Source organism: Gallinula chloropus (genome assembly GCF_964237585.1).
Source record: "Gallinula chloropus genome assembly, chromosome: Z".
Classification (NCBI taxonomy): Eukaryota; Metazoa; Chordata; class Aves; order Gruiformes; family Rallidae; genus Gallinula; species Gallinula chloropus.
Window position 1 is genome coordinate 14,847,128 of NC_140089.1, and position 26,853 is coordinate 14,873,980.

General features: G+C 40.2%; 1 protein-coding gene across 3 annotated transcripts in view; it reads right to left on the reverse strand.

Moving 5' to 3' along the window:
- Positions 1–5,274: 5,274 nt before the first annotated feature.
- The window catches only part of ELAVL2 (ELAV like RNA binding protein 2), a gene marked incomplete at both ends in the record, with an annotated part of 47,651 nt that continues 26,072 nt past the window's right edge, over positions 5,275–26,853 (reverse strand). Inside the window, 4 exons of one of the 3 annotated variants that reach the window (XM_084278890.1) lie at positions 5,275–5,602; positions 6,068–6,106; positions 9,216–9,441; positions 12,975–13,128. In XM_084278890.1, the coding sequence (XP_084135016.1) occupies positions 5,275–5,602; positions 6,068–6,106; positions 9,216–9,441; positions 12,975–13,128 (747 nt within the window). Of the gene's footprint in view, positions 5,606–6,067; positions 6,107–9,215; positions 9,442–12,974; positions 13,129–26,853 lie in introns of all 3 variants that reach the window. The other 2 variants (XM_084278889.1, XM_084278888.1) reach the window with 2 other exon arrangements.

A 26,853-nucleotide genomic window follows, 5' to 3' on the forward strand; every position in this document is an offset into this window, starting at 1 on the left:
TCAAGGATAGGAAAAAGGTCTGCCAGTATGCCTGTTGCTCATTCTAATTTGTGTGGTGGCACAAAACACAGACAGCAGTAGGAAAGAGGTGTTTCACTTCGACATATCTCCACATTCCTTCTGACAGAACGGGCCCTACAGCACAGAATAAGCTTGTGTTTCTGAAATCTAATACCAAACTTTTGAGATAAGCAGACAAGTGGTGGAACTAGCTTTCAGGGCTATTTAATCTTTTCTTAGAGAATACTGTCCTTCCTAATTGCTGCCGAATAGACCTGTTGTACCAGCAGCTGTGATCTGCAGAAGCCTTTACCAGAACATTTAAGTAAACAATTGAAACCAAGGACACCATACCAGCAGGTGCTGTACTAAGCAAGAGTACCTACTGCTTAAATGAGGATAACTTAAGAGTTGCTTCAAATTGAAATTCAGCAGCTCTTATGCTTTTGTAAAGCGAGCAATGTTTATAATGAATACCTTGCCAGCACTTAAAGCAACTTTCCTCAGAGTATTACAGGGCCACTAAAAATGTCAGCTTAAACTCACTTTGTATGTACAGGAGTCACATGATTCACAGAATTGTAGGGGTTGGAAGGGACCCTCAAGAGATAAGACTCCAACCCAGAAATCAAATGTTTTAACTTTCTGCACTTATACATGCTTTTTAGAGTGGCCTTAGGAGCATGAAAAAGAAAAGTTTTCCTAGTCCCTATCTGTGACTCAGAGTAGAACGTTGTCCAAAACCAGAAAATAGGAGAGTAATTACAAGGTAAGACAGTAATGCAGACTTGATGGGATAAAGTTAAGGCAACCTCTTAACCCACTGAGTCACTCACGTTGCTTTGAAGGTACCTGAAAGTACCTGAAATTGCTCCCTCAGTTTTTGTCATAGTTACTAAAAGCGTAGGCAACAAGCCAAGCTTTTCAGATTAAAACTGCTCTTCTCGCGCAGTGACATCCCACGTTATCACAGTGAACCAGTTTCCTCCTCCTCCCACCGAGAGACTCAATCTCTCCCGCAGCTTTCTTTATAGCTGCCACAGCCTGAGATAACCTCTGATGGGACAGCACATCTGCTGGCCCAAAACATTAGTCATCACAGCAGCTCTACAGCAAAGTTTAATTAGGAAAATTTCAGTGTAAATATAGATGCATTCTTCTTGTTTTTGAGATGCAGACCTTGACACATTGGAAGTCCAAATGCCACAACAGTGATGGCAAAGCCCAGTATTAAAGAAGTTGCAAGCACTGTTGGATCAGTGTTGAAACAGCAAAATCCCAGACTATTTTTCCCCCATGATGTTTATTTCTCAACCTGTTCCAGTAAAAAACAGAGATACTCCCTGCCAGTTATAAAATAGACCTACAGATTTTTCCGATATTAAGTCCTAACTAATTGCTGTTTTTCAGGATTTAACTTAAGTCACCATTCCTATGCAGGTTAAGACACCTTCATGCCTGTGTGTTTGAAATTACAACATAAAGGGGAGTAAGACTTAAACATCCATCAGGTCTGCTCAGCTGTACAGGCAAGAGCATTCCAGACTTACTAGTATCTGATGACCTCATGGCATTGGTCATGGTTTAACCCCAAACTCTAACTCCCAAACATAGCACTAGAATAGCTACTGGAAAAAAAACCCCACCCCAAAGTACTCTATCCTACCCAAAGCCAGGACAGCATTATGCAAATACGCACTGTGTACAAGCTCAGCTGAAGGCCTTCTAGATGCAGGTGGTAAATTCAGTGCTGACCTTTCCTCTGGGAAAGAACACCTAGAACTAGCAATTTTTTGTGTTGCTCCCGCTGTCCCTCAAAATACAGGCAAGCTTTGATTTTAAACTGAAGGTGATTATATAAATGAATTTTGTCCTCATTTCCATATAACAAATTAATTCAACCATGGCTAGCTACACTGAGACTGGTGTAAGCTGAGAACTAAAACTACCCTTCCGTGAAAGAGTGCAAGCTGAACACACAGATGTCCCTGCTGGAATATCAACTCCAAATATAGCTCCTCATTTGCTGCCAAGCCCTGTGTCTTTCATCCTGTCATTACTCCAGCCACCAAACAACATAACAGCACAGTAAGTCGTTGGTACACATTATTTCTATAAGCAAATATAAAAAGTCAGTTAAAGAGTGGTTATGACTGACATTAAGGTATTATTATCTACATGTGTTGTTCACAGGCCTATCACCTCATCTTCCAAGTGAAATCAACTCCATCACACTATACTGATGGGAGATGCTCCACAGAACACATGCTACAAGGTTTCGTATAAAAAACCCACCGCAGTAAAAGAGGAGGTGAAAGAAAACAGTTAAAAACAAAAGCTATGCTGCTTAAGTCACATTTGGAGTTGTATTCTCAGTATTAGAAATTCACTCATTGAGCTGAGCAAATGAATTTCAGAGTGTCATGTACTTTAAGAGAGTAAGAGACAGTTGACTACATTTAAGAAAAATTTTCTTCAAGCACTGGGAAGGGAAAACATCACCAGAAGGTTAACTGAATACCCACTCAATTAGTGGTGCCCAAAAATTAATGGAGTAATTAAGCTCCTCTGTTTTTATCCAAACACACTAGGGCATTAACTTAGCCACACTGAATAGCAGTCTGCAAGTTAGACAGCAAATTAATTTTTACTGAATGTGTTTAATGACCCTAATTTATTGTATCAGCCTAATAGGGAGTGTTTCATATAAAACCAAAATGAAAGTATTTGATGGTAATTCTAACGTAACGGAACTGCCACACAACCCAACTTCCTTTACACCTCCTTGCTGGTACTGGGATCCTAAGCTAGGTTAAAAGCTTGAGAGCGTTACAGAAACCTTCCACTTGGATCGCACACCCACTGAAGCCGATGACAATACGTTAAAGGACCTGCTCGTGACACCGCTCTCCCTTCAACTTTGTTTATTGATGTACTGAACATGGAAAAGTACAAAGGATCCAAACACAAAAGAAAACATGTACAACCTTTTAAATACTCAACAGAATATATTTTCTATTCCAACAGGTGTGAATTAAGTCATACTATACAACTTCAAATAAATACCAGCCTTATATTTTACTAAGTGCTCTGATAAACACTGTAAAGTGAAGCCCAATTTACATGCCTTCTCATCAATGCCGTTAGTTGCTACAGTAGTATAGGAAAGAAGCATGTAGCTACTGTTTTCCCCACATCGGAAAGTCTGTGATTTCTATAGTATATACATTTTTAATGCAGAGGATTAGCTTTAACAATATAAATGCACCTAAGAATGAGGAAGTGCTCAAGAGCCAATTGAGTTTTGAATAGCATTGAGTGGGTCAGCATGAAAACTCGCTTATTCACTTTAGCACGCGCTTCACAGTATATGTACTGTACTATACTGAAAAATTTATAACTACAATTTAAAGGAACAGGAACCAAAAGCAACTGCAAAGATAGTGTACAATTATGTAATGCATAGACCATTGCTTTTTCTAAGGGGAAGCATATGAGCATCTCAGTTTATACAAAAGCAGGATGTAACTACTTAGTTGTCAGTGCATCCTGGTGAAGGCATCAAACCCTCAGCTTTTTTTTAAAAATTCCATTATAAGCTAGATGCTAATCAGAAAATATTCTGTATTTTTTCTTAAATTTCTTCAATACGTGGTAAAGACTTTTTCTATTTCCCCAAATAGTGATTTAAGCATCATACAAAGTTAAATTTCAATAGCATACAGGTATTTATGGGTTTTGTATGAAAAATGTAAGGAAATTTATTCAAAACCTATGATTATACTTGTTTTTTACCACAAACATATTTATAAACAAAAATGTAGCATCACCATAAACAGCTGAAGCTAGACTATCTACAGACAAAAATAGCAACAGATCTGATGCACTGTAAATTCAAGTCCTCAGGACAACAGAAATGAATAAGCAGACCTCAAGTAACAATGTTAATGCCATTTACAAAGAAAAAACTCATACGAAAACATTCAAAATTGAACATCACTTGGCATGTAACTTAAGAAATAAACGAAAATCAAAATTAGCTGAAAGGTTCGTAACTCAAGGTCTTATTTACATTACACAAAGCTCAGGTGTTAGCCTTGAACATAACTTTCAAACTACCTCCAACTATACCCAACTGTGGCCATTTCTGATTTGCTACTGTGCAAACCATAGACCATGTCTTTTAAGACAAAACAATTCTTCAAACAATAGCAAGTACATCACTAAACACCATGAGCTCTATCTGAAGGGAATTCTTTAGGAAGAACAGATTTTTTCCCCCATATCAGTATTTTAAGTTTCCTGCTTGCTCTTATATTTTCTTAAATTTTCTTTTGTTTCAAAATCACAAATTCATGTGAGCCACCTATCACTTAATAACCAGGATGATCAAAGACTCCACTGATGATTACAAAAATGAAACCAACAGTGCATCCCATTGACTCTACTTCTTGATACAAAGGTCTCAAAAGTATTTCTAACATCATAAATCTTTCTAAATTTTCCCCAACAGTTGCAAATTTCCTGGTAAGTTTTAAAAGCTCACAAGGTGTCATATGAAGATATTTCTCAAAGTATTTAAGTCAAAATATTTGTTCCAGGACCAGTAAAAAGTTTCTCCAAATTTTTTTTCTTATAAAAATAGATGCTTTTTAAACCCACATCAAAGAGGCTCTTATCTCTTTGGCAAGGTACTGCTTTACGAAAAGTTCTCCAGTATTCTTACAATAAGCTTTTATAATGTGTTCCCATTCCCCAACCCAAATGATAATTATAAAATAAATACTGCTTATAACTTTATAAATAAAATGTAAACTTCAAATACTTTTCTCAAAGAACAAAACTGTAATGCATTAAAGTCTAAATTAAACACAAGGCAAACCAAGAAATAACAAAAAACCCAAACTTCAGAAAGTAACACAAAGCCTCAATATTTACTCATAGGTTCAAGGCAATCATTTAATAAGAAAAAAAAACTTCTTCCCTTAGCTGAAACATTTTAAAAGGTCCACCTTCTTCAAAGAAGGCAATAGAATATGCATTGTGACAGGTAAAAAACCTGTATATCTTGTCAATATTCAAACAAAGATATTCAAGAAGTTTCAATTCAAATATTAGCAATAAAAAATCTCACATATTCTTAGGATGCGAAGTAGTCATTTTATCCCCATTTCCACACTGACATACAACACAGGCATTTACTAATGCATAAAGCGTCTTGTAAATTGCCTTTGTTGTATATTTTTCATGTATTAATGCACTGAGAATGACATGTTAGGCTTTGTGCGTTTTGTTTGTTTTGAAGGAGACCTGCAGTACTCTGTCCCCAAGCCGGTATCCGTTCAGGCTGGCTATTGCCATAGCTGCCTCGTCGTAGTTTGTCATAGTCACAAATCCAAAACCTTTGCACTTGTTGGTGTTGAAGTCGCGGATGACTTTCACGTTGGTCACTGCTCCAAACGGTCCAAACATTTGCCAGAGGATACTCTCATCTGCATCAGGAGCCAAGTTGTACACAAAAATGCACCATCCAGTTCCTGCATGTCCGGGGATATTAATTCCTGCCAAACTGGTCATTCCATCAATGGTCATTGGAGGAAACCTACTACAGAATAAAAGAGGGAACAAAATAGAGTAGCTGGTTAGAGAAAAATCACAAAGTAATTTCAAAATAAAAAAAAAGAAAACAATACAGTGCTTCCCACAGCATGAACATACTGACCAGACTGGTAAGATAACATCATAGGGTTTTTCTTTTCCCCAAATGCACAAGTGCTATATACAATACTATACATATAAAGGGTGAGCAGTGATAGGTCTGTGTCTAATGAAGCATCAGCAAAAAAACAAAAGAAAAGCATGCTAATAAAATCAGTAAGGATTAGTATGTCATCTGAAACAGGAACTCCATGGATTTGCTATAACGGATTTGTGTCTCATGCACAATGCTCCAAGACACTCTCTCAGCTGAAGTCTCAACATGCAAAAATCCAACATAAGTCTTACTGAAAAACCAGAATGCAAACCACTGAATTTAGTTCTTATAAACCTAGTAGTCCTCTGTTACCTCTTCACTCCATAAGCCATATTGAGCAGATTGTCCAACCTGCAAAACATTGAGCAAAGTGTTGACTTCACTTCTCCACTCTAAGGAAGCTTGGTGGATTACTACTGTGTGCTTTGCACTGTACAGTACCTCATGCAAAACTGAAATATCAACACTGAAAGCTGTGGCACATTATTACACCTGGTAAGATTTACTGAACACAGAACACATTCTTGTGTAGTATTCACAATAGTTTAGTTCAGAAAGTACACAAGTTTAGCCCAAGTCAAACAGACTTAGCATGAAGTTACAGGCAATGAGCAGCGAGCACCTCCGTGAAGTTTTCGATTAACAACTTGTTTGGGATGAAGGCTTTTTTGAGGCTTCTGAGTGTATGCTGACATTCATGCACAGATGGACACAGGGTTTGGAGCAGTAACAAGTGTTAGAACATGAACTGCAAACAAGATTTTTCATTTTCCTGCTCTGTTCCAGAATAAAGTAGTTTTAGAATATACACACACATATTAGACTGCAAGCTTTCTCCATGTCTTTCTTCCTTCACCTTTCCCCAAGCTACTAAACCGTAATACACCACCAAAACTCTAAACCCTTTGGAATTACTCCGCCAGTCCCTGGAACATGCAGTGCCTACCAGTCTTCTGCCTCAAGTCACTTAAAATGCTTCTGTAAGTAAACTTCTACCCTAAAGCAGCTCTCGTTTCTTCCTGGCAAAGCCCAGACATGTGAAATGGAATTCTTGTTAAGGTTCCCTTCAGGACTCCGCAAAATATAGCTCGGGTAAGACACAGTACACTTGATATAGTTGGTACCTTACAGTTACCTCAATTTATTGGGATTTTTCTCCAGTTATAGGATTTAACAACCATTACTGTTATGCAGAAATCAAACTCAAGTGCTGCAGCAGTGCAGCTACTTGTGCACAAAATCCCCTCAAAATGGTATGTGCTCTTGTTCTCAGCTACGTAAAGGCTTCCAACTACAGAGCGTTACGATTCTGTAGCAAGCAGGGATGCACTGAACTTCTAAAACAGCAGAAAAGTTAAACGTGCCTGACCAGAAGACTTAGGTGTCGATGACAGAGGTATACTGCCATTAGCATTTGGGGTGAAGAGGGAGGTGAATATTTCAGAAACACTGCCACTTAGAGGTCCTTGGTCTAGAGTAGTTGGCTGTGAACTTCATACAGTAATGGTATCACTGTAGTAGTGTTCATCAGGTACCTGAGGGACTTAAACGTTCTGGAAAAACTGTCAGGGGAATTCACTGGACAATTTCGAAGATGCTTTAAAGTTACACAACCTACAGATACTGAGGAACAATTATAAATAGCTGCTTTTAGCATTTTTCTGAAGAAAGAACCCCAAAACAAACCATTGTAGTGATGCTATTGTTCTTCAGTACTAAAATTAATGCTGGCTATTTTCAGGCCTCTTAATTGGCAGAGATCATTCCAACCTTGTTCTTCCTTCCACTTTTATCAAAGTGAAAAAGATTTTCCTCTCCCAACTACTCACTACAGACTTTGTACCTACTCTGTGTTCTTTGTTACTATTATACTTTTAAGGGGTGCAGATCATGGTATCTTTATGGTTGTTTCTGGTATCACTTTGCACTTCATCTCAGAAAAAACTCTTCAGTGAAATTTAAGTGGTCAATCAAAAAATACACTTTTCAAAAAATCAAAAAGCAAACACTTTTTAATATTCAAAACCCAGCACTGCAGGACAGAGGTAGTCTATTCAAATTACTTAACTGCAAAGAGGTTTTTAGGTCCCATAAAAGAAACTCAAAAAGCTGAAGAATTTTTTACAAATCGTGATAGACTTACCTAGAGTTATCAGTTAAATACAGATACTATACCAGCCAATATCAGAGTACTACCAAGCACAGCTGGATATCTAGGAACAAGCAGCCAACAAACACTTAAAACGAGCCAGAAGCCCAGACCTGCCTGAGCCTGTACACACAGGCTGGTACAACAGCTCCCTCATGATCTTGTTTCATATAATGCACTTGGGTCCATCTGCACATGGAACTGTCCCTATACTCTGCCTATGGAAAAATGGAAAGCCTACTTTTATTCAGCACACTATTTAAGTTAACCCATTTGTTCAATAAATAATGCCAAGGAAATCCAACAAAGAACGAATCAAATCGGTTCTCTTCCCTAGGGGCAGAAAGAGTTCTCTAGTGCTGACCTTCACACCTGTGAGGCACCTGCAGCACATCAGACTGAAAAGCTGAAGAATTCAGAAGTTCTGCCAGAAGCACAGTCCATGAACTCTTGAATACTCAGCCTAAAAGCAAGGGTAGCCAAGGCAGAGCTTCTGAAGACTGGTATATTCTCTTTGAAGCTTACTACCAGCTGATTTTGTTTCTTGAAAAATAATACAGAAACTGTTTGAGTGTATTACTGTTTAACACATTCTAGTCACATAGCAGACAATGGGAAGAAACCATCAAACCATCCCTGAAAAAAATCTGAGATACTCATGAATGTAGATAATACAGTGTTTGTTTCACTTTGTTCTCACCATCTGTCCCTTTCAATACACTAAATATCGCAGGGAACTGTATGGCTGTAGTTTCAGAATGATGGAAGCATATCAAAAAGCCACATGCAGAAAATATTTGAATAACCTGTATCACAGAAGTTTGTAATAAGAAAAGACAAAGAGTGGTGCATAGGATTTAGACAACGGAGTAGGAAAAATGCTGAAAGCCAGAACAGGGAGGAAATATAGGGGGTGGGGAAAGAACAGGCTGGCGGTGACATGCCATATGGCTAAGAAGAAAATTGAATTACCTGGGTCAATGTTAACTGAATAAACTTGCACATTAATCAACAATAATCTGGGAAATTCAAAATAACCTTTAAAAAGGGAGGTTGTTTTTTTTTTTTAAAATGACTATGTAGAAGTGTCATGGAGGTTTATTAGATACTGAAATACTATCAATAGAATGGAATGCATTTTTGCTTTTAGCTGTATTGTAGGAGCATAGCTGAAGTTCAACATTTTCATGCATTTGCTTTACACACAGAAATCAGACAAGTAGGGAAGGGAAAGAGTAGAGGGAAACAAACAGACCCACAGGAACACGTGGCTTCCAGCTCAGCTGCACACAAGTGTGTAATCTGACTTACCGAAAACGTTGAGCCTGCTGAGCTAGAGGTGCTGGATACCTTCTGTTTGGAGAATGGTACAGCTGTGAAAGGATGGCCTGATTGGTTTTTTGGCTTGGATTGTTAGCAAACTTTACAGTGATGGGCTCCGTGGCACTTGGGGGTTTCTGACCATTCAAGCCCTTGATAGCCTCTTCTGCTTCAATTCGCTTGTCAAACCGGATAAAGCCCACGCCTCTGGATATCCCTGCACAAGGTGAAGGAAAAAGAATTCAGGTGCTCTGGAACATTAGATTTCACTGTCACAGAACAACATTTATGTTAATGACCAATTGCTGAGAACCCATGATAACTGACCTTATTAGTACAGAACTTTTGCTCAAAGTAGTAACACCTTCCTACTTTTTTTTTTTCATTTGACTGTTGTGGTTTTACATAGTGGGTTTCTGGGGGCAGGGGGGAGTGGGGCTGGGCTGAAGGGGTGGCTTCTGCAAGAAGCAGCTAGAAGCTTCTTCTAGGTCTGCAGAGCCAAAACCAGCTGGCTCAAGGCCAGACCCGCTGCTGACTCAAAGCCAATCAGCAGCTGTGGTAGCATCTCTGTGATAATTTAAGTGGCCACTTACTGCCACCAGAGAAGGGAGAAGACATAAGAAACTATAGATACCAAGGTCAGTGAAGCAGCTGGGTGAGAATGCACTCCAGGCACTAGAGGATAAATTCCCCACCAGCCCTGCACAGTGGAGAAGACAATGGTGGAACAGGTTGTCCTGCAGAATATGGAAGATGACCGGGAGCAGAGATCCCACCTGCAGCTCATGGAGCTTCATGCTGGAGCAGGTGGAGACAAAGGACACTGTGACCCAGTGGGAAGCCCACAATGGAGCAAGATCCTGGCAGGACCTCTAGCCCATGGAGAGAGGGGATGTCTGGAGCAGGTTTGCTGGCAGGAGTTTGGCCCTATGGGGGACTGTGCCGGAGCAATTTTTGCCTGAAGGCCTGCACCCCATGGAAGCCACGCTAGGGCAGTTCTCAATGAACTGAAGCCCTTGTTGAAAAGGGCTGATGTTGGAGAAGTTGCTGGAGGACTGTCTCCCATGGGTGGGACCCCATGCTAGAGCAGGGGTAGGGTGTGAGGAATCCTCCCTCTGAGAATGAAAGACCAGAAGAGACAGTATGTCTGACTGAAAACCCCATTCTGTCTCCCCCTGCACGACTGTGGGGAGGAGGAAGGAAGAGAAATCATTAATGAAGTTGAGCCCAGAAAAAACAGAGGGGTGGGGAAGGTTTAAAATTTGGTTTTATTTCTCATTATCCTAGCCTGTTTTGATTGAGTGATAAGTTAGAGGCATTTTATTTCTTGTTGAGGCTGTTCTGCCTGTGACATTAATTGCTGAATGGTCTCTCCCAGTCCTTATCTTGACCCAAAACCTATTTTCTCCACTGTCTGAGGAGGTGAACAGCTTTGGTGTACATCTGGCCTCCAGCCAGGGTCAACCAAACACAGTGACCTAAGATACACTGTGTAGAAAGCTTGGAAGGCTGAGAGAAAAACACAGTGGAGAGAAAAATGTATTGAGCCAAAGGGTAGTTCTGAAATAAAACACTTTTGGGGAGTGGAGATGGAGGTGAAGTCAAACACAGTGTGAACTGAACAAAGGTTACAGTGCAGCTATCCTGCTGTATCCAAATTCACAGGAATTCTGTAAATAGCTGTTCCCTAGCAGCAAGAAACACCTGATGGTCTCCTGCAGCACTTCTTGAAGTTCCTTTGGAGCAAATACGCTGAGAGGACAAAGAATGGAGTGCAGGTTCTAGAGGGCATTAATAGGAATTAGGTCCTGTTTTGACAGCCCATAGTTACATCTAAGTAGTAAAAGATTCAGTTTCAGCATACTGCCATGCTTTGTGTGAGAAACTTCTGTATCTAGGAAAGCCCTACAGCCCAAGAAAAGTGTCAAAGACAACATGCAAGGGAGGTTCAGCAAATGCTTATGGAAGGTTTTTGGAACATCACACCTCAAAAGTTTATAGCATGGCTTGAACAGAAACGTATTTGAACTAATTAACATTAAAATTACTACAGCCAATACTAGGTTATAGTTGCATCCTTAATGTAATATTCCTAAATCCATTTAGAAGCCCTCTATTGTGTATAAACAGACAAGTTTGACACTTGTCCTCATACAAGACAGACATTAGTGACAGGAAATGTATTCTATTCATAAACAATGACAATTTAAAGCATCAAAGTGACAATGAGCAATAGTAAGAAAGCTTTAAAGCAGTAAGTGTCACAGCTTCAACTTGGAATTTGTCATCTGTCAGTCTGTATCACAACCTTATTATTCATATCATTTTGAACCTATCGCTTTCAAATTATGAAGGAAGAGCGGATAAATCTTAAACCTGAACAACGGTCTGACAGAACTACTGTGCCTATTCTAGGATGAGTAATTAGAATTACAGTACAAATTTAAAAGTTTAATTGCACTCTGAACCACTCAAGTCACATTATTTCTATGCATAAATATACAGAGAATATAGTAAAAACAGCTATTTATTGCACAAAGGCTGGAAATCTGACCTGCAAATCTGCTGCTTCTACATGTCACTATCTGGCCTTCAGCTTTTCTTTCCCTGCCTCTCTGCACTTTCACCAACTCTCAGTATCAAAACACTCCGTAAGTATTGTGTCAATACTGAGATTTCTGTTAGCATAATGAAATTGCAAAGGAATACATATTAGGTCCTCTACAGATCAGCCAAGCACCAAACACTGGCATGCACTAGCCTTTCAAAGTTAAGACTGTTTGAACCTCTTGGTACTTCATGGCCTCCTACAACTGAAAGCTGTTTTGTAACCTCACAATGATACTCAATTTTGAAAAGGCACAACTTAAATATCAAGCTTGCTTATTATTCAGAGAATAACTGTGAGTAAGCAAATTCTTCTTCCCTACAACTTTAGTTTTTATGAAAGACAAATTTGGAGAGCCCTGTTTCTTTGTATTTCACTTTGCACACTCAATACTTCTGTCATGTACTTGGTATTTCATTTGATTGCCTTTTTCTTTACTAGGCCTGCCAGAAGCAGTTGAGGCAACAAACTACAAAGCTCGTCAAGATCAGCCATTTAAACCAGCAAAAAACCCCACATACCTTACTGTCCAAGTCTGAATAGTCTTCAGTGTCACTGATACCCACTTGTTGGCTAAGACACATATTGTTACAGCAAAACTAACCTACTAGAGCTTAGTCCTTTAAGGCACTGCTAAGCACAGATCTTCTCCTGAAGAACTCTAAGTTCATGTTCTTCAATGTGCCCAAAGTTAATCAAGCAACCTTGAGAAACAGTCTTAACAGCAATTACCAGTCCAGGTTTTTTGTAATCCTAGCCTCAGAGAACCAGCTGTATGTTTCTGCATAAAATTTATTTTTATAAAAGTGTGTTTCATAAGGTGCACAGGGACTATTTCCAAGCAGCAGCTTGATGCAGCGGCTTGGAAAGGAAGATGATAGCAGCTGTAAATTTATTACAAGCCATGGAACAGGCTTCAAACCTGCACCTTCAGGGTGGGAATTACTCAAGCTGGACTAGTACACTCTGCAATCTATTTTTGTCCATGCATATTTATGAACAATTCCAGCAGGAAATTGCATTTTCTGGCCTACATATACACCTTTCATACATTCTGGAGACAAGACTGTTGTACTGAAAGATAAAGCGTTTCTTAGAGTGCCAGTCCAAAAATGAGAGGAAGTTCAGAACTCCTGACTTACCAGTGACTTGGTCAACCAGAATTCGAGAAGTGATAATGCGTCCGTATTGGGAAAAGAGCTGTTCCAGTTCCTTCTGGGTCATTGATTTTGGAAGTCCACTGACATACAAATTCGCATCTCTGATAGAAGCTGAACTCGGTCTCGCATAGGAAACCTTAAGAAAAAGAAAGTGAAAAAACCTTCAAAATAAACCACTTTCAAAACAGTTGAAGTGGAACAGTGTCGTTTGTTCAGAGATACTGGAAAGTTTTTAAAAGGCAGCCAGAAAGACTGAAAAACCTCATACACTTAAGGGGTGTTTTCAGTGCTGGCTTCTGTGAAAACACTGAAGGAATGCAGCATAGACCATACAAGACAAGATGACTACATGAATTATTAATTGTAATACATATTATTGTAATATAAATTATTATATGAGGAAAAAAGCTAGTTACATAGTCCAGCAAGCCTTTGCACAGAAAAAGTATTCTCAACTTACCATAAAGATTACCAAGGCAAATTTAAGAAGACTCAAGAATGTTTTCCTTTTAATTATCATTAAAAAAGCACTAAAAAAATGTAAGGGATAGAGATTTCACTTCAGTACCTAGGTCAAAAGCATAAGACAATAGTCCAAAGCACTTAGAAGTTTAAGTATTTTTCAAGTGCTGTGCCCTTTGTACAGGTGTTGAGCTTGGTACGGAAGTGACACGTAATCGTTCACAAGATCAAGATAAACTGCTACATCACTTTTCTAGACACAAGAATGAATGGCTGAATTAGGAATGCAGCTTACATTTTGGCTGTTCAGCAGCTTGCCAGTTGCTGCAACACAGAGGTCTTAGAACTAAAAGCTGAGTAACTCTGCTTCTCAGCTCCTTTTGGACAGAAATTTTTACCTGCTGCCTCAAAGCGTCAGTCAAATATTTTAAGACTGTCAAATGATTTCTTAGACACATGCTACAGAAACAGCACATTGGAGAGTTCAGTACCTCTGAATGAAGCCTCTGCAAGTGGTTTATCATTTCTACAGGATATATTCACAGTATATCCATGCTTGTGGAACAGGACAAGAAAATTTGGTGTTTTCACTGTATGAAATGTAAAGTTAAAAGCGCCCCAAAAAGTGGTCAGATTTATCCTCTCCTCCCTACAATGCAAGATCAGCCAACTACGGGCAGCTGGAACTTTCTAAATTTATCTTTTGCCTAATCCTTTGACAGTCATTTTCAAATCCTCCCCTTCTCTCATTTCCATGCATATCAGCAGACTCTTAAAAGTCCTACAGAAGCAGAACAAAAAAAGGCCATCAGACAGAGCACCCTGGAGACTAAACAAGAACTACCATGAACATTGCTGCGACCCTTTGACATTCTATCTAGAGGCTGTGTACAAGGTATCTATTGAAGACAGCGAAACAGGGCTGACCTACAGAACTTAGAGCTGCCCAAGGTCACACAGGATTCCAAGAGAGCCCTGTGAGCCACAGGGCCTTGCTCTTTTAACATGAGAGTGTGTTCGAAGTGTTAGTCTTCTCATCTCCTGACACAGGCAGCTGCCAACAGCCTCATTTTTTTCTCCTAATTTACCTTGTGCCTGAATTTGCAGTTTTATGCTGAAGGGTTTAACACTGAAGTTTTAGTAAAAACATTTTTCCTTGAAGTGATAAGTCTGCTACCATTACATGACTGTGCAGCTAAAACCAGTATTTAAGCTGTGTTCAAAACCAAATTCTTTATTTTGTATATTCAACCCTCATAGGACACACCCGTGTTTTGAAAGAACAATTTATAGATCTTAAGTCACTTTCTTACTCTTCCACAGGCAAAAGTCTACACCTATGGTATTTCCAGGTACACATGGATTCTGAGAGGTAAGCTGTACCAGATACAGGAAAGTAAGAATATAAAAGCTTGCCTGCATTCAGCCAAAGCAGCAGCAAGGACAGCAATGGCTCCCTAAGAGGTAGGAAAACCACATGAGGTAAGAAATAAAAGAACCTTCCCAACTTGCCCACTTGGCTGTGAGTTTAAGAAGGCTCCTCTGCACATTTGGCAGACTGACCTTAAGGGGACCCAACGCCAGGGAATGGAGATATACTGCCTAGGGAACAGGACTAGACACAGGAAAATTCTAAATATGAAAAACAAGGAGTTAAGAACAGCTAAGTAAATGTTTATTTTCAAAAAGAAACCTTCCAGACCCCCAAACCTGAACTTAACATGGTAGGAGGCCACAGCAAAGTCTATTTTTTAACTGAAAACAGTGAACTGTTGTTATTAATGTAAAGTTTTATGCCAATGGAAGGAAAGTGCAACAGACAATACTTATAAACTAAATGAAGATAGATTAATAGCTGCATGCATCAGTGGCACATGTCAATTTTATCTGTTGTTTTTTATGGTTTTTAATTCCCATTGAAATTGAGATACCCTGAAAAGGACTATCCACTCCTTTTTAAGCTGTTGGACACCAGTTCTTTCCATATGCATCTGGTCAGGTCCTCTGGAGACAAGTCAGAATTTCTGGGGGTAACCATCAATTGAAAGAAGGAAGAAAAACAGTGACTCTTTAAAAAGAAACCTACCCAACTGCTGGACAAGCAACATTCACTGTTAAAATAAAAAACCCACAAATCATGGTTTGCTGATAATTATGGAGGTATTGTGGACTTTACATTAGATTTGAACTCTGATAAATACCTATTACTATGCTACTTTGTAAGCATGCAAGCACTCAGAGGCTGTGGAATTCAAACCTCAAACACTCCTTTCAAAAAGGATAAAAGAAGTCTGTATGAAAAGAAGATACCAAAAGCCTGCCAAAACACCTGAACCACACTTTGTGGTGATACTTTTTTCCACAGTGTCCCACATACCTAGACTTTGCTTTAGAAGCAGTTCTGTAGATGCTGTTAGATCAAATAGCTCCATTTTCTAAGCAATCTAACACAGCAATTGGACTTTCCATCCAGCTGCCCACTGCTAACTGTCAAAGTCATTCTGACTTGACACATTAGATGAATAACACTAAGGAAGTACAGCATAAGCAGAAATGAGAGTTATGTTTTTTATGAAGAGAGGACATACACAAAGGAAATAAACCTTGAGTCAAGTAAGTGACCTATGAGGCAATGCTTAATACCTTGAGCTTTTTTCCCCTCCTAGTCAGTGACACTAAGGTAGGCTAGAAGCAAGTAACCAGTGCACAAGGTCTCCTTGATCTGCAGTTCAAGTTCAGTAGTGCTAAGAATGAAATTAAATTTCTCCCTTTTTACCTATACATTGCTCTGATGCATCTCCCAGGTGATTACCACAGCCCAGCAGCACAGGTGTGGATACTACAGTTCTTCAAAAGCAAGTTGCCAGGAGAGTTTCATAGGTCTGGAAACCACACTGATGCCCCTGCATCACCTCCAAACCTAAGGTCTATCCTAGTAAAGGTGTCTCAGGGCTTACTTCGATGACCAAGTGATTTAGCTGCAACATAAAGGCTAAGTGTACAGGATGTGAAAGCAAGAATATCACAATCACAGAATCACTAGGTTAGAAAAGACCTTAGAGAGTAGAACCATACCTGTCCTCTACTAAACCATAACCCTGAGCATCATGTCTACCTGTCTTTTAACATCCAGGGTCGGTGACTCAACCACCTCCCTGGGCAGCTTGTTCCAATGCCTGGTAATACTTGCAGTGAAGAATTTTTTCCTAATGTCTGGTCTAAACCTGCCCTGGTGCACCTTGAGGCCATTCCTCCTCGTCCTAATCACCTGACACTTTGAATGTAAGTTATGTCCAGTCATACGCAGATGAGGTTAAGGTGAAAGCCCAACTGAATTTCAGTTTGGTGAGATCTGAAGGGCAACAAAAATCTGTACAAATATATCGGCAGCAAAAGTTACGCCTGAAGAAAACACGGACCCACTGCTGGACAGGGCAGGGAAACTGCTCGCCAGGAGCATGGTCATAAACCAAAACAAAGGTCATTTGGAATTCCAGATAGAGTTCATTCCATAAGAAAACACTTTTTCATTATAAAGGGTGGTCAAGCATACGTAGTTATTCAGACTGTAGTCTAACTCTGGGCATGTTCCAAACATGACTGGACACAGACCTGAGCAACCTGCTTATGGTGAAACTGCTCTGAGCATGGGGTTGGACTACGGTCCTCCAAAGGAGCCCCTCCAGCCTCAGTCACTCTGTGCTTCTGCAAGAGCACATAACAAATCTTAAGGAAGTAATTTTAAATAGAATGATGGCCAGAGTCTGGAAGAAAAGCCATGACAGAGGATTCCCACACAACTTTTTGTATAAAAGCAGTTGCAGTCAATTCCCCCCGTTATTCCTTTCAAATAAGGAATTAGAGACAGTTTTCCATAAGGGCATTCACACTGCTAGACACATGCAGTCACATGTCAAGCATATAAAGTGATTCTGAGCACCTTGGAAGAAAGCAAAACACTTTTTGTGGATTTCCCAACTTACTGCAAGTTTCCCTTATGCTTCAGCATCTCTAGAGAAAAACAGGGACACCACAAAATGTTACTGGCATAACAGAACTAATTCCCATGCAAAAGAAGCTTACCTGGAGTATGGCATATACAGTGTCTATACACTATGGACGTCCAAGTCCATCTATTTCATTTGTGATACAGATTTGAAGCACAAACTCTCCAGATTAATCTCCCTACCCGTATCCTATCAGTTTGCTCATTCAGTAATTACTTTGCCAATAGTTCTAGATCTGGTTCCTTCAAACACTGTATATCCACACCAAACTAGCAGCTGTACTAAAATATTATTTCTACAGCTACTTCAACAGGTGAATATTTAATAGACAAACATTAAGGTTATGCAATGTCAAAAACACTGAATGCAATGCAAGTCAAGAAGCAGACAGAGCCTACGGTTTTAAATATTTAATGATGACACACGCTGTACAACACTGAACACAGCTACTCTGGAGACATCTATTTAAAAACAGTTTTACTGGAATTTTCCACCGCAGTTAGTGGTAGGGATACTTGTTTCCGGAAATGCAAACATAACATGAAATCCAAGTATTTTCACAGCTTTAATATTTAATTTCTTATCATCAAGATGAACTGATTTACAAATTTCAAGTCAAAACTGTGAAAGTAATCAGGTTAAGCAAAGAAGTTCACAGAAAGGAAACCTGGTTCCTACAAATGAACATGTTAGTTTTTTACCATCTGCTACTACCTTTAGACATCTCATCACAATACTTCCTTCGTTTTCTAGCTTATTAGGAGTAGAGAGGGAGGAATGTTTGGATCACCTGCAAGAACTATTAACCTGCAAGAACAATATTTCCTAAAACATCTACTTCTTTGTAGGCCTTTAGATCTGAAATCTTACATGTTCAAGTCAGGATTTCAATAAATGTTTACATTCAATAACTTCCAGCATAAACTTTCAGTTTATAACACCATTTACCTTATGGATATTTGGTTTTTAGAATTCATATTTCAGCAGAAAAAAATCCAACAAAAATCGAAATACATTATCACTCAACCTGTACACACAAAAATGGGTTAATTATTCCTGCAAACCAGACAGATTTATACTGGGAGGAGGAATACATTAGGAATATATAAGTCCCCTTGGCAAGAAGAATAAAACCAGACATATTTATTTGGTTTTGTTGTAGCAATGTTCTCAGAGAACATTGTGCCAGGCAAGTGTTCTTAAACTTGCACTTAAATTAGTACATGAGAAGCCATGGCTCAAGAACTCTTCTTCTTAATTTGATTTCCAGTAACAAGATGCTGCAGCACACAGCAGAGAACGTGTCTCAGCTGTCACTAGCCAGTGATAGATTGTTGTCTGAAACAGGAGATTACATTGCTGTATATTCATCAAGTTTACTTTCTGTGTCTCCTCAAATGAAAGATAGTTCCATTCCAAACAAAGCCTAAATGCTACTTTTGCCCATGTACACAAAATGCCTTGTTAAACATGTACATGCTGAGTTTAGGTTTGTGATACAAGCTTGCAGCATTATTTGTTTCTGTGGGCACATCAACCTGGAAACACAATAGACTTCCCTCTGTAAAGGCAATTTAGATTCAACTCTGTGGAACTACAAAAGCATACTAAACACAGCTTCACTTGTGTTTTTAGCTTAAGCTAACAGAGAATCCCAGACTGGTTTGGGCTGGAAGAGAACTCAAAGCCCATGCAGTTCCAATCCACTGCCATGGGTAGGGACACCCTCTACTAGACCAGGTGGCCCAAAGCCCCATTCAGCCCGGCCTTGAACACTGCCAGGGATCCACAGGCAACCACAGCTTCTCCAGGCAACCTGTGCCAGGGCCTCCCCACCCTCACAGGTACAAACTTCTCACTGGTATCTAAATCTACCCTGTTTTAAATACATTACCCCTCCTACTATCACTACACACCATTGTAAACAGTCCCTCTCCATCTTTCCTGCAGGCCTCCTTTAGGTACAGGAAGGCCATTATAAGGTCCTCACGGAGCCTTCTCTTCTCCAGGCTGAACAGACACACCTCTCTCTTCACAGGAGAGGTGCTCCAGGCACCTCATCTTTGTGGGCCTACTCCAGAGCTGCTCCAACAAGTCTTTTTGGTATTGAGAACAATAAATGTGGACTCAGTACTCCAGGTGGGATGTCACTAGAGTGGAGTGGGGGGAAGAATCACCTCCCTTCACCTTCTGGTCATGCTGGATTTTGATGATGCCCAGGATGCTGTAATAGTACCCCATATGGGCTTTTACAGCCTGTCCTGTAATAGGTAGCACATTCGAAAAATATAAAGCTCTTCCTTGGAACTAGAATAATTGTATCTAAATAGTATCAGTTTGCCAAAAACATAGGCACAAAATACCATACACCACACTTGACTCAATCACAAACCCAGTGAGACTCAAACACAGAGATGATCTCCAGCATGTGCAGCTTCTACCAATTTTCAGATTAGTTATGGGACAGAGAGGAACATCCATGATACAATGAGTAGCAGAGCTCCAAGTTGTGGGGTTTTTTGGGGGTTTTCACTTTGCTTAGTCTTTGACAGTACTTCTGTATTTGACTCCTGTCAGTCAGGAAGCAACCACCACAGCCAGCTGCACTACTTGCCTTCAGCACAGCCCACACTCACTGTGCTTCTCAATCAGGTCGAAAGCCCTAGGTCTATAACGCTAGGAATCTGAACAAGCTGCTCAGCTTAGTTGATTAGCACAAAATCCAAGGAAAAAAATCTTGTTTCATTTCTGGCTTCCATGTACTCCTCTCACACCTTTATGATTACCTCAGAATGGGACATGATTTAATTATTAATGCATAGGCAGCAAGCTCAGCACAGCAAAGCAAATTTTAAAAGGAACTCAGGCCATGATCAGGTCTTCTGGATGAGAAGGCCTAGGACAGCATTATATACAAATAGACTGTTTGTGTATTAGTTCTTGTTGAGATTAAATGTTTTGAGAAAAGCTTGACATTTTTCAATCTGGAAAACATTTTTCCCAGTACTATTCTCAATATTCTCTTGAAATTAAACACCAAAATGCTTCCCTGTGAAGCCTATGTGTTCCTATATGCTGAAGACTCACTATTGTAAAGGACCTGAACACATGCTGACATCGGTGCGGCACCCTTGGTCTTTCATGAGGTAAGTCATCAAGTCCTCTTCCCTATCATCACCAAGCCAGCCATTACAGCCAGTTTCATCACCAGGAGTAATACCAATATATAATGGTTTCAGTTTCAATATACATAACAGTAACAGGCCTGATCAGAGCTACAGTTTCTAAGATGACTTAAACAGGCCCTTTCTCACCTTTACCTTATGCTGAGTGTACCCAACAAAAGGATGCCCTTTGCTTTGGATTCAAGAAACCTTAATTCCAGCTCAGTCTCACACTGTTATCCAAGAGAACCACCTTTCTTTTGGAAAAGCTGCATTCATCATGTCTGTGTAGTAGTTTTCTGCAGCAGTTCCCAGCAGCTAAACCCGCTCCAAACGAGTGTATACCCTTGGTCCTCTTACAAGCCAGAAAAAACCCTAGCAACTGGAGTTCACTAAGTGTCTGACAAGGCTGTCTGCAAACAACAGAGTTTCTTTGGGTGGTGAAGGTGCTTCAGTTAGATTAGAAGGCCTGTTGGGACCTTCAGTAGCTACCAGGAAACAATCCCAATTCCACCATTGTCAAGAGGAACATGGCTGCTTTTATAGGTTTGAAAATTTTCTGCAGGCAAGTATTTCAAAGGTATCTGAATTTACTTCATTTAAGAGTGATAAATTTGTGACTCAGCAAGCAAAGGACATTTCACATTGACCTTGCTCTTAAACGCACTAGCCTGGTTATCTTGTAATTTTGCTTGGTTTTACCAGCTCTCTGGAAATATTTATCTGAAACAGTGACACTGAATAAGTATATGGCTTTAGAGTCTTAAAACATAAAAACTCTGAAGTCCTTGTAATTTTTCATTGCTAAGTTATGAAAAAATGTCAAAGCCATGACTAAAATTAGCAGAAGAATCTTTACAAAGCGTGTCACAGTGCCAGATGAGGACTTTCCAACATTACAGAAAACACTCTTCCTAAATTTGTTACTGGCTTTATTTGGGCTAAGAGCCAAGAGAAAAATGGCAGCACAATGCTTTCTGAATAGTCAGCTAATGCAAATACTGCCTTTGTGTTTTCAAGAGGCAGCAATCAAGCCAGGGGACAAGCTCTAAGCAATAGTTACCATGTTCTGCAAGGATGGCTCAATGTATTTTAGAGTAAGTATCCAAAGAGATTGACCTTGCAAAGGGTGAACTGGCCTGCTTTCTCAGTTTTCTACTTGTTGCAGTTTTGTGAGGCTGTGCTGCTGAGACAGGTTTTTTAAGCAGCAGTTACAGTTTTCTGCCAGCCTAAACTATAAACAATGAGCAATTCCAGGCCAAAGTTGCAGCCTGAGAGATAGCAAGTGCCTCTGCAAATCACATATAGGAGAAAACAACCTGGAAGCAGCTGCATTTTGCCACCGGAGAAGGGAGCAAGAAGATGTAATGAGCTGTGCAGACACCAAGGCCAGGAAAGGGCGGGGGAGGAGGCACCCCAGGTGCCAGAGAGAAAGATGCCCCTGCAGCCCGTGGAGAAAACCATGGAAAAGGCTGAGACCCCACCTGCAGCCCGTGGAGGGGCTCCACACTGGATGGAGCAGGTAGAGGCATAGAGAAGACACTGTGACCCTACGTTGGAACAAGGTGCTGCAGCCATGAGGAGAAACATAGAGAAGACGCCATGACCCTACATTGGAAAAAACTCCTGCCAGCACTTGCAGCCATGGAGAGAAACAGAGACACAGAGATGAGTGTGAGAGAGATTTGCACCAGAACAGGTTTGCTTGGGGGAGGCTGGTGACCCCACAGAGGACTGGGACTGAGACACATTGTGATTTATGACTGCTCCCCTGTACATAAAGCCCTGGGGAATGGATTTGTTGGGGAAGTTTTTGGAAGACTATCTCCTGTGGGTGAGACCCTACGGTGCAGCAGGGGGAGGGTGTGGAATGAATGTCCCCACCCCCGGCCGAGAGGGAAACCAACTTGCAAGGGACTGATCGAAGCCCCCACGTACTACAAGCAGGGGTAAGGAGGGAGTGAAATCATGACTAGAGTGAAGTCTACTAAGAAGGGAGCAGGGAGGGAGGTTAGAGGTGTCTTAAGATCTGGAAAAGGAAAACAGCTCATGAAGAAGTAAACCAAGTACCCCATTTTTTCCCAGTCCCTGCCCCCCTGTACTGCGAGCAGGGGGAAGAAGGGAACAAGATCATGGCTAAAGGGAAGTCTGCTTAGAATGGAGGGGTGGAGGGAAGGTGCTACTGAGAATCCCATCTTCCCCAGTCCCTGTCCCCCCTATACTGCCTGCAGGGGGGAAGAAGGGAGCATAATCCTGACTAAAGCGTGTTAAGAAGGGAATGGTGGGGGGAAACTGTTTTAAGATCTGGTCACGTTTGTTTTGAGATCTGGTCATGCTCTCAACCCCAACTTCTTCACTGTTCTTTGAAGTTGTAGTGTAGTGTAATAAAGTAGAGTAGTTTTTCTCCTCTACACTTTGTGTTGAGTCTGTTTTGCCCACGTCATTGCTGACAGTGTTATCTCCCTACCCTGACGTTAACTCCTGGGCCTCTCAATATATATTTTCTCCCCTGTCTAACTAAGAAGGGGAGTCATAGACTGACTTCGGTGGGCATCTGGCCTCCAGCCAGGGCTAAGCCACAACACTACTGTAAGTAATGTTTAAAATAAAGGGGGCTGCTTGCTGCAAAGATCAGAAAGGACAGGCACAGGACTAGATCGGATGGGCTCTAAACTGCATTGCTTCCATTAGAACTTAAATTAATTCTGTAATCTTCAGGCAGTTCCAGAGACATGTATTGTACTCTAAGAAAAAAGTGGATGAGAATATTGAATACAGAATTCACATTTCTTGGTTCGCTCTTCTCCAACTTCAATTCGACATTATACTTCATCTCCAATTGGCAGCTTCAGTTCCCAGATCTTGACTGTGTTCCTTTTTTATCCCTGTAGTTTCTGGTTTTTTCTTTTCTGTTTCTCTCATTATGCTAGCAGTCCCTTATGACAGGTTTCTTCCAAGAAAAACTTACAAGTCTTTATATAGATGGGGAGGAAGAAGTCCCGGAGTCTTCCATAGAATGTAACTAATTAAGGACAGCGCACTGCTCAAAGAGGAACACCTCATTTAACTGCTACTATACACACCAAAGGAACACCAGAAATAAGCTTTCACAAGACTATCTGAAGCAGACACAAGACCTAAGACTTCATTTGGCAAACAGAAGCAAATACACTAGTAACAGTACATCCATATTAACAATTAAATCAACTGTAAATCCTGCTACAGGATTTACAGAGGTTTTTCCAGAAGTTTACCTGTATTATTGGGAGTTTATCATAGTACTTTAAGAGAAACAGTAAGTTCACCAACCTCTCACTACACTTACAGGATATGCAAATTATGCACTGCAATCACAGAACAAGATTGTGCTGGTTTGCCTTTGAAAGGACTAATATAGAAGAACAATTTAAAATTTGCAGTCATTATCACTGTCTTTGAAAGAAGAAATAGTTCCCTTAAATTCTAAGTACATGGAAAAGAAACAGAAGGACAGTCTCCAAACATTTCCAATTTCTTACTTCCCATGTCCTTCATCTATATTCTGCATTCCTGATTCTGATCAGATGAACCCTTCCTCCTGACTTGTCCTCAACCTGTGAGCACAGGCACCACAAATTTCAGGCACTTCCCATTAAAAAGCAAACTACTCCACAGTTTAGAGGACAAGAAAACACCATATAGTTTCCTGCCCTCCACAAGAATATGTACAAAAATCATCTCAGAACAGCATAGCCCAGTTCTCTTCCTGGCTTTGGAGTTGAGGGGAAGCTGCTTAAGCATTCCCTTCTTCTGAAAGAAACTAGTATACTACAACTTCTCCATGTTTGTGTCTGGGGACCCGCTGCTGCTGACACAGATGCTGGCAAGCATGTCCCTTGGGTGTCTCTTGAATTATTCATTCCACACACATGCCAGATAGAAATGCACAAAACACATATCCATTGTGACTTACAGTTACTGCTTCACTGGAATATCTTACAGCCTTTCAGTAAAAAACTATTACTGTGTGGATGAAAGACACCTAGAGAAACTATTTAATATGTCAAAAAACTTGAAAGCCACTAGTTCAGTAATAGTCAGTTTCCCTCAAGACTTCCATAATTTCAAAAATAATTGCAGCCATATTTTACAATAGTAAAAGCAGTCCTATCAAGAAAACAACTATTTGTGTTTTTGAAAAAACCCAGAGAGATCTCCAATGCATTTGCAGCATTTCTGACCCATGCTGAAAGCCATATCCTACTTAAGGACGTTGTGCAGCACAGGTAAGGCAGAGGACAGGATCAATCTCAGCAGTAACAAGCAGATTTTTTTTGTTTTGTTGGCTCTTAGCAATGCTTGCAGTCCTCCATCTTCATACAGTACTGCTGGCTCTTAACATCTCAATTTGTCAGAAACCCCCTGTGCTGACTTGGAAGGGACTTCATAGTACTACTGAGGTTTTTGGCTCTAACCTACTGAGGTTCCTGAAGGAGCTTCATGGGTGTAAGGGTCCTCTTGCACAGGGAGAGCAGGGACAGACTCCTGGAAGAAACTGAACAGCTGAAAACCAGCACTTGGGGTCCAAACCGAAAACAAGGTATGATGTAGTTGCTGAAGGTAAGATTAACACATTTTGTAGTTCAGTCTGACACTACATTATTTTCCTCAGAGCAGTGAGGCATTAATGAACAACTGTGCAGCTGTAATGTGTTTTACAGGAAGTGACAGCAATATGCATTCAGAAGTGAATACTCCTCTCAATATTATTCAGCAACGTGAAAAACAAGCAGCCAGCTTAAGCTGGTTAAGTAACATTTAAAGTCTGAGGGGATTTGAATTTCAGTGAAGAACAAATTTTACCTGGGGGTGAAAAGGCATATGCGGGGTGGGGAGGGGGTTTAGAATGGAAATGCTGTCAAAGCTCTAACTGTAACATAGCTAAAAGATGGTATAATTACCATTTATATAACTCCTGCAGAAATTTAAGAAAAAACCCACCTTTACCTTTGTTCCAAGACAAATTGTTCTTCTGCTTCAGATCTGCTTGAGCACTTCAATTTTACCTTGAGAATACACTCTTGAGGTATTTAATTACCCTGTCAAGACCACTAAATGGTCTGGCACCATGCCCCCCTCCTCAATCTTTGCTGATTGATAGCATCAGTAAAACTCACAAGCTTTAATTAAACCTCCAAATAGGATCCCCTTTTGCTACTCACTAGATCAATGTTCTTTAGTGCTAGAAGAAAAAAATCAAGAAGGTAAGGAGGGTTTCTCTCACCTTCACAGCTCTTGCCTCTAGTATGTTAATAGACATTTTACACAACTCATATTTCATTGCTCCCCAGGGGCCTTAGTTAAGGAAAAAAATCACTACCAAAAGTGACACTACCAACATTTTCCTCTACAGGTATTAATAGTGAAGAGGGACAATCTCAACCTTTTACCTCCTACAGTAACTCAGAATTGAAGCTAGCACATTTCTTTTTTTAGCAACTTATTTGCCATTAAACATACACGATGTTTTCAAGAGCACTGTCATAAGCAGAAGTTCATAAGGGTGGAGGACCTTGAGCAGTTAAGTTAGAGGATAATTCCTTAAAAACAAATCTTACTGAAAATCGAAATAATGGTTCAAGGCACCAAGTGAAATTGCATTGCCTAATCCCAAGTTTTAAGGATGCACTGCCTCACAGAACACTAACAAAGTCGTGGCATATCCCTCATTTCAATTCTTCCTTTGTTTTACTGCACTTCTTTACGCAGTCATAAAGCTGATAGATCAGTATTCTCTTTTCAAGCGAGGTCATAACTAGCTTTTCTCATTACACAGCTTTCTGCAGTAGGGCAGTTAACTAGGTGATGATAACAAAGTAGGACATCTATGCTTGTAGCCAAAGAATCTGTCAAACTTCAGTCCAAAAGGAAGTTGGCAGAATGTTATGTTAAGCCAGATTTTTTTTTAACATATGCAAAGCTATAAAGGAGTGGGAAGAAAATCTACAGATTTAATACTTGAGATAAAATATTTCTCAAATCTCTATTCCCCTGACAGGTCATAATTACCCATGTAAACACCCTAAGAGTCCCAAGAATTTAAGCGGAGGAAACCTTACTATGTCTGATTTTTACCAAGCACTAGCTAGGTAGAACACAGCTCTAATCAATGCAATCTTACAAAAAGGACAACTGCTAGGCCTCTAGCTGGAACAGGCTATTTTCTTTTGCCTTTCCAACACAACTCCA